This window comes from Amia ocellicauda, chromosome 18, assembly GCF_036373705.1.
Source record: "Amia ocellicauda isolate fAmiCal2 chromosome 18, fAmiCal2.hap1, whole genome shotgun sequence".
Lineage (NCBI taxonomy): Eukaryota > Metazoa > Chordata > Actinopteri > Amiiformes > Amiidae > Amia > Amia ocellicauda.
This window is the reverse complement of record NC_089867.1, coordinates 16,445,870-16,458,424: the sequence shown is the minus strand read 5'-3', so window position 1 is coordinate 16,458,424 and position 12,555 is coordinate 16,445,870. Positions and strand designations below refer to the sequence as shown.

The following is a 12,555-nucleotide window of genomic DNA, read 5'->3' as shown; positions in this document are numbered from 1 at the left end:
TGTGGGTAAATGGCTCCGTCTGGGGACTGTGATGGGAACTGCACCCAACCTCATCGTTGTGGGATTGGTCATTCATTGATCATTAGGAAGTACTGTGAGGAGGATCAATAAATAAACCTGCAAAACACAAAGGCAGAACAGTGTGGAGCGTTCCTGTCCTCGTCCTTTCTTCTCTATCTCTATCTCTATCTCTGTCTCTCTCCTCTCTCCCCCTCACTCTCTCAGGTCTGATCTCCCTTTCTGAATGAATACATCTGGACCTTGATTTGTTTTGTGAGGAAACGTGTAGTGAAAAAGACACAGAACCAAGTGTGTGTTTGAAAATATTTTATTGATTAATGAGAATAAATAAAGATGAGAAACAAACAGACAGAGAGAGAAGGATATGTATACAATATAAAAAAGGTCAGTTACAATAAAACACCCAGGTGCTCCAATGACTGAGAACATTCAGTGGTCCCTTATTAATTATAAATCTGAGAAATAAAAAATAATAATAGCAAAGCCCAAGAAGAAGGTCAGGGGCGGAGGGGTCAGAGGTCAAAGGGCAGTGCAGTGGGGGTACTGGAGTGTGGCTGTCAGGTCAGGGAGAGGTCGTACAGGGGTCAGGTCACAAGTGGGGTCACACAGGGGTCAGGGGGTGCTCTGCTGGGCCAGGTTGATGTGGCAGGGCTTGCAGAGGATGCGGTCGTCCAGGGGGAAGCAGCCCTGATCAGTCGGCTCCGGAGACAATTGCACGCCACACACCTGAGACACAGACAGGCAGAGGAAATTAATCAATGGGTGTATCATGTGTTGAGCGGGGTGAGTACAGTGCAGTGTGTGCAGTGGGTGTATGCATTGTAGTGGGGTGTGTGTGCAGGGCAGTGTGTACAGTGCAGTGGAGTGTGTACCGTGCAGTGGGGTGTGTGCAGTGCAGTAAATGAGTGTACAATGAGGTTGTACAATGTCAACAGTGTAGTTTGCAATGAGTGGGCTCTGTGGAACATGGTAGTGGTAGCAGTGTGCAATATGTAGTGCAGTGTGTGCAGTATGCAGTGCAGTGCACAGCGAAAGGGCTCTGCGGTACCTGGCAGCAGTAGCAGGCCTCATGGAAGCTGCGGCCCAGACACTCCACAGTGTACAAGTCCCGGCCATCCGGTGCTGGGATGATCAGCTGTTCACACACACAGCAGCGAGATGCAAACCTCCTGCACAGAGAGAGAGAGATGAGGGAGGCAATAAGCAGGTGCCTGGCCGACTGTGCAGCACAGTAACAGTGTACAGTATGTTCATATGGGATGTGATGTATATCCGGGTGTGTGGTGTTTAGGGGGGGTTTGGTACCTGTAGTAGTCAAGCAAGCAGTGAAGTTCGTTGTTGTCGTCCACTGCGAATCGCTCGGCTCCGATTGGCTGGCTGCACACAACACAGGTGAAGCAAGCAGGGTGGAAGGCCTTGTCCAGGGCCCTGATCACTTGGTCCTGGATCACCTGCCCACAGCGCCCGCACTGCTCCAGCGTGGCCTGCAGGGGGAGCAAGAGAGCACTGAGACACAGCAGGGCAGCCTGAGCCCCACAATCACACACATACAAACGCACACACAAATGCACAAACACATACACATACAAACGCAGTGTGTCAATGTCACCGTTTTACAGTGTCCCATTATGTCAGTGTGTCAGTGTACCTGGTAGCAGGGCTCGCACAGTGGGGTCCCGGCCTTGTTGTAGTACAGCTCCCCAGCCAGCGGGTGGCGACATTGGCGGCACAGGAAGCAGGCAGGGTGGTACGTCCTGTTCATCGCCTCGATCGCTGGGGAAGCAAGCGGCACTGACTTACGGCAAAAACCACAGAGCTCTGGAAGCAAGAGAGAGAGGGAAACAGTGAGAGATGCACAACAAAATACATATACTTACATGGATATATGGTCATGTGTCTGTGAGTGTGTGTTGTGTTTTGTTTTGAACTGTTTTATTGTCAGTTCAATTTCAGGATGTCTTTTTATGACTCGATTTCTTAGCAGACACCCTTATCCAATTATTACAATATATCACAGAGAATTGTTGAACCTCTCACTCTTTCACCATCATTCTCTTGTTCATTTTTCTTCCACTCTGCCCTCTATATACTCCAGGTGTGCAGTGTGTAGAGTGTATATTCCTCGTTCACCCCCATCCCTCTGTTCTTCCCCCTTTCTCTCTCTTTCTGTACCTTTGCTCTCACAGTCCAGCAGTTCTGATTGGATGTGCTGCTGGCCTTGCAACACCTGCTTGTCACCACCAGGGGGAGCTCCCTGTCCATGCTGACTCCCGACCACACCACCCTGCAATGGCCACAAGAGGGCAGCATTGATATACAAATACATATTAGACAAAGTACAAACCTTAAAACAGAGGGCTGCAACAGCAGGTCCACCTAAATGTTTACAGAGACTCCATTCAGTGTCAGTGTTCCGTTTCTCTGTTCTCCTACCTGCAGTTGGGGGGCCGGTGGACTGTGCAGCATCTCTGCGCTGGAGACAGGAGGCACTGGGGTGTACAGGGAAGGCGGGGGCGGGGGTGGTGTGGAGTGCTGGGTCAGGGTTGCTTCCTCAGGAGGGGGCGGGGGTGGCAGGTCTGACAGCAGAGAGCAGTGAGGAAAAGAGAGGAGAGAGGAGGGAGGAGAGACCAGAGAGGGAGAGGAGGGAGGAGAGAGGAGAGAGGGCAAAAAGCAAGAGGGGAGGGTTAGAGAGAGCGGGAGAGGTAGTAGAGAAGAAATAGACAGGGAGAGTAAGGAGAAAGAGAGGGAAAGGTGGAGATGGGGAGATATGTCAGTTATTACTATTATTATATGACAACATAGTTTTGTTCCCTTGCAAGTGCCTTTATAATTAGTATTATGATTATTATTATGATATGAGAATCACTAACTCCTCTTCCGTTCTTGCGCTACACATACCAAACTTCATATTGTGATTCACATTCTATATAATACGCTGCTTTGTCAATCAGTGTTACACTCTAATACTGTGACACTATATGATCAATAATTATTGATTTATAATCTATCAATTATAAATGCAAACATGCCATTGACAACAAGCAGAGCGAATTGTGATGTATTATGTTCAAAAGCCAATTAACAGTAAGGATTTACAGGTATTCAAGCACATTCCTGTATTATTAAACAACTAGAATTGAAAGTCTCTGCAGATACTCTGTCTGCATGTGAAAATATTTTCTGCATGATATATAGTGGGATATGCATTATTGTGTGGTAGTATGAGCAGGTGATAGTTTCAATCAAAGTAGTAGTAGTACTGTAAAATTTAGATTAGGAGTTATATGCATCAGGAATAGTATGTCCATCATTATTATTAAAAACTATTATCTTATTAATAATAATTATACATTCTTATACCAACTTACATACTATCATGAACATGAACACACCTGCAATTATTCTACATCTACGAACCTACTTACCTTTACACGCTGTTTATAATGCACACGACTCCTAACCTAAATTATACTACTATTTAAATAACAAACTATCACTGATATTAACCTGCATGCTACCATTAAAATAATACATTTCCAGTAAAATAGCAAACAAATTACTGTCCCATGCAAAGTATCTACAGATACTTTAAATTCTAGTTATTATGATAATGATGATGATAGTGATTGTAGTCAGTCAGTGATAGGTTGTCCTGCTGCTTATATTTTGTGTTTTCCTGCACTTTAGAAGCATCTCAATTAACCTTTACCTACACAAAACCACGCATAAAACAGAGCATGCACAAACACAGCAATACAGAGCCTCACTACTCCACCTCCCTAACACACCCCACTCACCATCAGTGCAGTTATCTCCTGCTGTTGGCTGTCCATTGGCAGAGGGGGGTGGGGGTGGTAGTTTCCTGGTGAGGCCAGTGGTGATGGGGGGAGGCTGGGGCACTGCACCAGGGCTGGAGGGCGTGGTGGCATTGAGTCTGGTGTACTTGGAATTGATGCCAGTCAGTGTGCCTGCTTGTTTGCCCGTCTGTGTGCCAGTCAGTGTGCCTGCTGGTTGGCCAGTCTGTGTGCCAGTCAGTGTGCCTGCTGGTTGGCCAGTCTGTGTGCCAGTCAGTGTGCCTGCTGGTTGGCCAGTCTGTGTGCCAGTCAGTGTGCCTACTGGTTGGCCAGTCTGTGTGCCAGTCAGTTTGCCTGCTGGTTGGCCAGTCTGTGTGCCAGTCAGTGTGCCTGCTGGTTGGCCAGTCTGTGTGCCAGTCAGTGTGCCTACTGGTTTGCCAGGCTGTGTGCCAGTGGGTGTGCGGGGCGTGGCACGGGAGGGAGTCGCCAGTGTGATGAACACAGATGACACCATCCTCTTCTGGGGCGTCTGGGCTGCCATCATTACTGCAACACACACGGACACACAATTAAAACCTCATTATCAACACCACGAACACACAGTACTGAAAGTATCGCACACACAATAACAACAACAACAACTACAACACAATAGCTCAGCCCTGCCTGCAGACAACCAACATGACACACCCCTGTTACAGTACACTGCTCTGTGTGTTTTGGCGTGTTCTCACCCATATTTCACAAAATACACTCCATACTCACACATACACATTCACACACATTCACACAATGATGTCAGAGCTGAATGATACAATATCAGTGTGTGTGTGTACATGAGTGTTTAAATTTCAATCTGCATGTTGAAAAATAAATATTTGCTGTTTGACTAAATATTTAAATAAATCCTAAATCTGGGCTTAATTAAATTAAACATGTAACTTTGAAATAAATATTCAACTTAAATCCTGTGACCCACAAACATACATATTTAACTTTTTAATAAATGTTTCAATTAAATCTAAATGTAAAATCTAAATCTGAATGTTAAATCTAAAAGTTTAATCTAGGGGGTTATGCAAATGAGTCTGGTGTACGTCAACTTCAAACAGCAAATATTTATATAAACGGAGATTTCTTTAAGTATTTATTTTAAAATTTGAAATGTTTATAAATGTAGAAAAATGGCTTAAATATTTACTAAATCTGGAAAAACAGACAAGATTTAAGTTAAATCTGTGAAAAAAGACACCAGAAAAAAGTGCATTGTTTTACAGTTGTAAAATATATATGTGTGTGTACGTATACACACTGATAGGAGTTCCGCTGCAATGGGGAACTCCCAGTCAGTCAATACTGAGCAGCAACTCCCTGCAAACTCACTGTGTGTCTGTAGATAAGCCAAACTCTCACACTCACACACACACACTCACAGTACAGTGGTACAGTGTCATACAGTGCAGTACAGTGTAATATAGTGTCATTCAGTGTGGTACAGTGTCATACAATGTGGTACAGCTCTTGTACTGCAGCTCTCCAGGAACAGGCCTGTACCGTGCAGCAGTGTGCAGCAGATATAGTTGTGTCTGACAGTCTGACCCTGGGCTGCAGACAGTGAACAGGCAGAGAGCCAGATGCCAGTTCACGTCCTGAGACACTCCGACACTCACACACTGACACTCACACACAGTCACTCACTCTCTCTCTCTCTAACACACACACACTGTACACACTGTACAACACACACACACTGTATACCTCACAAACACACACACTGTATACACTGTACAACACACACACCATATACACTGTACAACGCACACACACACTATACCTCACAAACACGCACTGCATACACTGTACAACGCACACACACACACTATACCTCACAAACACGCACTGCATACACTGTACAACACACACACACACACACTGTATACCTCACAAACACACACACTGTATACACTGTACAACGCACACACACACACTATACCTCACAAACACACACACACACAGACTGTATACACTGTACAACGCACACACACTGCATACACTGTACAACACACACACACACTGCATACACTGTACAACACACACACACTGTATACACTGTATAACACGCACACACTGTATACCTCACAAACACCCTGCATACACTGTACAACACACACACACTGTATACACTGTACAACTCACACAGACAGTATACAATGCACAACACACACATTGTATACACTGTACAACACACATACACACACTGTATACCTCACAAACACACACACACAGACTGCATACACTGTACAACACACACACACACACACACACACACACTGCATACACTGTACAACTCACACAGACTGTATATACTGCACAACACACACACAGAATCCTGCCCACCTTTCACTACACAGCTGCCCTGCTCTGTACTCTGCTGTCTGTATAACTCATGCCGCTCGTGCTGTGAAGCTGCCTGGTCATCTCTCTGTACAGAGGCTCGCCTCAGCACTGCCCCACAGTGCCCTGGACCAGCCCTGGAGCTTCATAGAGGTGGAAGAAGAGCTATAACTAAGAGCAATGGTCTGTGTGTGTGTGTTGTGTGGGGTTTATGTCTTTTGTTTGGTATCAGATGCTCTGCTCTTTAAAATCTTCTCCTGGACAAATTGCTTCCACCGGGACTCGGCAGAGCTCACCTGAGGACAAGGTGTGAGAATCGCTGCTCTGCCGCTCTCTCTCTGTCTCTCTCTCTCTCTCGGTCCCCTGGAGTCTGTGGTGTCTGTGCAGCAGCTGTTCCTCAGTGTTCCTCTGTCCCAGAGAGCCGCTGCCGAGACCGAGAACACTATCAGCTCGCTGGAAAGGCCACTCCTTTTCCTGCAACACTTCACTCTGTCCCTCCCACCCTCCCCCATCTCCCCTCTTCTCCTCCTCCCTTTCTCTCTCTCCCTCCCCCCCAGTGACACCAGCTTTTTCTCAACCGTAAAAGGTGAACAGTTAGTGGCTCAGGCTGTGTGCTGCAAAAGACTGACACACACACTCACTCCCTCTCACACAACACACACACACTCACTCTCTCACACTGACACACACTTACTCACTCACTCACAAACACACACACACCCACACTCACTCTCACATGTCCAGACAGCCCCTGCCCCCCATCTCCTCCCTCTCTCTGAGCAATGCAACAGGATGTGACTCCAATACCTGCCCCCACCTCTCTCTCCCTCCCTCTCTGGCTTCTTCCCTCTCTCTCTTTCCCAAACTCCCCAAGCCCAGCCCCCCCTCACCTATTCCCTCCTTCTCTTTCTCTCACTTTGCAGCCTCCCCTCTCTCTCCCCTCCCCCACCCCCCTGGGCAGCCCTGCTGTCAGCTCTCTCTGGTCTCTGTTGTGTCTCAGTTAATGTGGAAAAAGCTCAACAGCATTATTATTAGTAGTAGTGGTGCTTGTGGTATTGTTATTTCATGGCCCTTGACAATAGCAGGAGAGGTGCACTGTGAATTATAGATTATAGAGCTGAGTGGGGTAGTGACAAACTCTCTCCTGGCACGGCACACTTACAGCAAAGAGACAACTTCAGCTACACACACACACACTGACAACTGTTTTAACTATATTATTTTGCTATTGTTTACATGACTAAAATGAGACTGACATGTCACTTTATATTTTTGTATGTATTGTAATACTTCTATTTGTCTTGTGTACTATGTCAGTATGTGTTTTTATGTAGGCACACTTTCTGCAGAAACACTTTCCCCTCTGGGATAATAAAGTTGATCTAATCTAATCTAAAAATGAGAGACTTCACCTGCACACACACACAATGTGTACATCTGTATACTCCAGGTGTGCAGTGTGTAGTCTGTATGTTCCAGGTGTGCAGTGTGTAGTCTTTATACTCCAGGTGTGCAGTGTGTAGTCTGTATGTTCCAGGTGTGCAGTGTGTAGTCTTTATATTCCAGGTGTGCAGTGTGTAGTCTGTATACTACAGGTGTGCAGTGTGTAGTTCATATACTCCAGTCTAGACAGAGACATCACACACACACACACTGCAATGGGGGGGGTGTGTTCTCAGCGCTGTGTTGGAATGTGCCGTAGCGAGATGGAGCTTGCCCATGATGACATCACCCTCTCCCCAGCCAGGGGGTCAGAAGGTCACCTCGTCTCTCAATCATAGAGCTAAGAGGAGGGGCCACACTGCCAGGAGCCGTGTGAGGGATGGAAAGAGGGAGAGATGGAAAGGGAGATGAAGAGAGAGGGAGCAAGTAGGAGATGCAGAGGCAAAACTGTACATGCAAACTCCTATATGACAGTCCAGTGCGTTTGTTTTTTATTTGCAGTGTGTGAATACGTCCTGTATGTTTGCAGCTGTCTGTTGCGTGTCAGTTTTGTTAGTGTTGTTGTTTTGTTGGGTTCTCTTTCTCGATCATCCCCTGGTTCCCTCCCCCTCTTCCTCATTCCTCTACACTCTCTTTCTCTTTCAGTCTCCAAATCTGTACAAGCGGAGTGCCACACTGACACACTGCACTCCATCGCAATAGCAGGAGAAGCAACAGCACGTAGTAGTTCTAACACACTTGACAGACACACTTTACAGACATATTGACACATTGTACGTACACGTGCTGTGTTCAGACACATTGATGCACTGTATGGACACACTAACATCTTACAGACACACTATAGAGACATCTATGTGCTGTATAGACACACTGCCAGAATATATGTACACACTGTGCGCACACTGACACTGACTGTAAAGACACAGTGTTACAGGCCTGAGGCAATGCAGACACACTGACACAAAGTACCGACACACACACAAACACTGACACAATAATACACAACACAGTGGGAGAAAATAATACTCATATAATAAAAAAAAACAACCACAAAACAAAAGCAACCAAGACCAGCCCCTGAGATCCAGCCAAGTCCCTAGAGCCACACAGTGCTTCCCCGAGGACATGGGGATCTGGAGCCCCCGGCTGGCCAAGACCGGGACTGCAAAACCATACAGCCCTGTGAACTGTCATCATTCTGGAGTGGAGTCCTGTCTTCTCCCTCCTTCACTTTCTCTCCCCTTTACACTTTCACTCTATCTATCGCTCTGCCCCCCCCCCTCTCTCTCTCTCTGTGTTGAGGTTACAGTTGGAGTGACAGGAGCTGGAAGATCTTAACACAGAATCAAGTGTCACCCATTAGAAAAAAGCAGGCCGAGTCTCCAGCCATGCAGCCCAACTCCTCTCGCCAACCGATTCGGCCATGTCCTAGTGTCAGTGAGTGTCTCAGTGTGTGTGTGTGTGTGTGTGTGTGTGTGTGTATGAAAGATTGGGTGTCTATATGGTCAGTGTGGGAGCCAGCAGGGTTACACAGTCTCCTCTCCGGTGTGACATCACAGTGTGTGAGGGGGCGGGGCTACAGGTCTTTCCTGCGTGGCTGTGTGACCTCCTCATGACCTTGCCATCGTTTGGCCTCCCTCTGTCGGCCCACAGACGACCTGTAGGGGGGGTCATCAATGTCCTGCAGAACAGACATTCAAACACACAGAGAGACACTGACAGTCAGACACTCATAGAGATGAGACAAGTAGACGGACACAGACCTACGTGCCCTCTGCCCTCTCGCTGACCCCTCTGACCTGTGCACGGAGAGCAGACAGCATGTCCCCAGCGGTCAGCAGGCAGCAGGCCTCGCCCAGCAGGCACACACCGATGTCCAGCACGTCTGTCCAGCGGCCCACGGTCAGCATCAGCACCAGCAGTCCCCCCAGACGCACCCCTGCTGTACGGAAAACCACCCCCTCTCCGGGCCGCTGCTGCTGCTCCTCTGAGTCGGGGGTGGCAGAGGGATAGAAAGGGTAGTTAGTTATGACAGGGAATATCCCAGATGCACATCAGCTCCAGTCCACTGCCCATCCTGCACTCTTCTCTAGTCCCATTCCCTCTCCGTTCTCCTCTCTCAACCATCCCTCCATTCCTCCCTACACTCCCTCTCCCTCACAAATCCCCTCTTACCCTGCATGTACACCACCAGCAGGGTGTAGCAGATGGTGAGGGGCGTCCAGAAGCGCAGGGCGTCTCCGGTGGACAGGAAGTCGCGGTTGACGAGGGCGACTGCAGCGATGTCGGCCACCAGGAAGCAGAGGCTCAGGGCCCGGCGCAGCAGGCGGGGCAGGGAGCAGCCGTGGGACAGCAGGGTCAGGCACAGCCCGCAGTAGCGCTGGGAGCTGTGCAGGGGGTACAGTACCCCCACGTGGCGCCAGGCCGACTGTGCACACCAGGACAGCAGTCCCGCCAGCCCCGCTGCCAACACCAGCCCCAGGGTCCGCTGCGCCGCCCCCTCCTGCAGGAAGCTCAGGCTGCAGGTCAGCGCGCAGCCCAGCGAGAACTGGCACTGAACCAGGAGCTGCCCCCCAGGACCCTGCCCAGAGCACACGGTCAGTACTGCTGCTGTAGGGGCGTTAGTTTATCTTTGGCAGCTGATAAATGTGTCTTTTGCATGCATCTCTCAGTCTCTCTCTCTGTGTGTCCACCTCTCTCACTGTCCATCTCTCTCTGTGTGAGTCTGTGTGTGTGTGTGTGTGTGTGTGTAGTGGGAAAATGTTATTGTATTATTTTCTTTATATTATTAATGGTTTCATGTTGGTCTATAAAGCAATCATTAGTCTGTATTTACTCTGTTCTGGGGACTACTTTCATTATTAGTTCTTAGTGCATTTCTGTCTAAGAGGTTACTTCAATCAAGCATTGTCTTTTGATTATTTCAATCTGTACTATCTTTAGAATTATTCAATCAGCTATTACTTTTCAGTTAATTCATTCAGCCACTTCCTTCATATATTCAGATATTCAATCAGCTGGAACAGTCAAACAGTATGGAGATTGTGTGTTTTGGGGCACAGGTATTTGATTAAGGACTTAAAACAATGCATTTGATAACATCTGCTGCCTGAAGAATGCTGACCATCACCAATCAACTCATCAAACAACAGAAATAAACTCAGGTCTGTTAATTATTATTAAACTGTTTTGTGTAACTGAAGCTGAATGAGATAGATAGATAAGATTGTAACCCATTGTCTATCTGAAGATACAAAAAGACTTGTCCAAATGCACATCCCTAGTTCTGTTCTTCACTTCAAGAGAGAGGAGGGCTCCTAGTTAGCCTGTATTTATGTTTTATAAACTTGTTACTACTTCGTCGGTGTATCCTGGGATTTACCGAAACCACTACACGTGTGTCCCTCTCTCTTTCTATACTTCAATCCCGTCTCTCTCCCCATCCTCCCTCTTACCTGCTGCCCAGCGACTCGGGCGGAGACGGCCCTGAGGGAGAACTCCAGCACCAGCAGGGCAGCAACCCGTGGGCCCACCAGCGCCAGCAGCCCAGTCAGCACCCACAGCACAGCCCAGTCCAGCAGCCCGCCCCCCCGCAGCCCGCCGCGCACCGCACTGCAACACACACACTGAGACAATGCAATAACAGATACAGGTAAACTGGACTCCCCTCCAAAGGCGCACACACATTCTTCCCTCTCTCACTGTCAGACAGACACACACACACACTCACTCACACACATCAGTATCGGAGTAGCACACACTGTAATAAGTCATCAGACTCACCTACAGCCCCCAATGTACAGATGGATCCTCATCAGGTTGCACAGCACGGAGATCCCACAGGACGCCACCAGCCCTGCCAGACACACACACACACACACACACAGCATCACCACCAAAATATACAGCTATACAGATGCAAATACACAGTGACTCACAGGCACGTACACACCTAGCACAACTACACAGGCATGAGTGCACACACAACAAGAACAGCTACAACGTTTAATTCATATATTATTCTTCTAGTTTACCTTGCAGCAGACAGTCCAGCGGGTTTGCAGAGAGCGGCCACAAGCCGGGGACCCCGGGCAGCCAGGAGCGCAGGAAGGACAGCATGCCGGGGTTTGGGGATGAGCAAAACACAGGCGTTTCAGCGTCGTCCCCCCCCCCAAGATATATACAACTAAACAGATATCAGAGTGAGAGCATAAACTGCAGACAACTTTACAACAACCACCCAATTGGTGTCACACAGGTATACGCTGTTTTAAGTGCAAAGCCGGCCCTGGTCTCTGTGTGCGTCTCTCTCTGCCTCTCCCTGTCTGCTGGAGGTCCAAAGGTCGGGAGAGAGACTGTGCGAGAGACAGGCGCGGTTGGGGGGGGGGGGCAGTTGGACATATATGGACAGACAGCGTGCATGTGGGGACAGTTGTGGTCTTTCGTGCTGGATTCATGCATCGCTGGTCGTCCCTGCCCAGCTGCTGGTCTGAGACAGGGTCGAGGGACCGAGGAAAGCGTGCATTGCGCGGAGAGAGCCGGGGGTGTGGGGGCGGAGGGGCGTGTCAGCGATGGCAGTACTGTGCGAGCTTTGAACCGTGCCAGCTGATTTGTATCCCTTTAACAACCAGGGACAGAGACGTGGAATATAGTATTGGCTTATAGGCACATACACAGCAATGGCTAAACATGTGGCGCTCTCTCTCCGTCTCATTAATACGTAGAGTTTATGAGTTCTGCATCTTTTCTTCTGCTATGTACATGATGCTAGTGTAGTATCATCGCCCCCGTGTGGACGAAGGGATGCACTACCACGTCGAAGAGCGGCTGGTTATTTCCTTGTCTATCTCTGTGTCAGTGTCAGTTTGTCTGTAATTCAGTATGATTCAGTGTGACATGA

The 12,555-nt window shown here is 48.3% G+C and overlaps 2 protein-coding genes across 4 annotated transcripts; both read right to left on the bottom strand.

The window, feature by feature from the left end:
• Positions 1-312: 312 nt before the first annotated feature.
• Positions 313-6,968, bottom strand: fblim1 (filamin binding LIM protein 1). 3 transcript variants are annotated; one of them, XM_066690724.1, is made up of 9 exons: positions 6,940-6,968; positions 6,506-6,633; positions 3,819-4,361; positions 2,455-2,597; positions 2,194-2,305; positions 1,670-1,839; positions 1,327-1,505; positions 1,070-1,190; positions 313-747 (listed from the first exon to the last, which is right to left on the bottom strand). In XM_066690724.1, exons 3-9 carry the CDS (start codon positions 4,357-4,359, stop codon positions 634-636), a joined length of 1,380 nt encoding a protein of 459 aa, XP_066546821.1. In that variant the 5' UTR covers positions 4,360-4,361; positions 6,506-6,633; positions 6,940-6,968; the 3' UTR covers positions 313-633. The 3 variants fall into 3 exon arrangements, with proteins under 3 accessions (XP_066546821.1, XP_066546822.1, XP_066546820.1); XM_066690725.1 differs by lacking the exon at positions 6,940-6,968 and adding an exon at positions 6,213-6,352 and having other exon boundaries at positions 6,506-6,700; XM_066690723.1 differs by lacking the exon at positions 6,940-6,968 and having other exon boundaries at positions 6,506-6,700.
• A 1,697-nt stretch (positions 6,969-8,665) lies between these two features.
• Positions 8,666-12,133, bottom strand: tmem82 (transmembrane protein 82). The gene is made up of 6 exons (XM_066690931.1): positions 11,690-12,133; positions 11,439-11,511; positions 11,111-11,267; positions 9,831-10,236; positions 9,455-9,642; positions 8,666-9,336 (listed from the first exon to the last, which is right to left on the bottom strand). The coding sequence occupies exons 1-6, from the start codon at positions 11,772-11,774 to the stop codon at positions 9,232-9,234; spliced, it is 1,014 nt and encodes a 337-aa protein (XP_066547028.1). The 5' UTR covers positions 11,775-12,133; the 3' UTR covers positions 8,666-9,231.
• Positions 12,134-12,555: the final 422 nt, after the last annotated feature.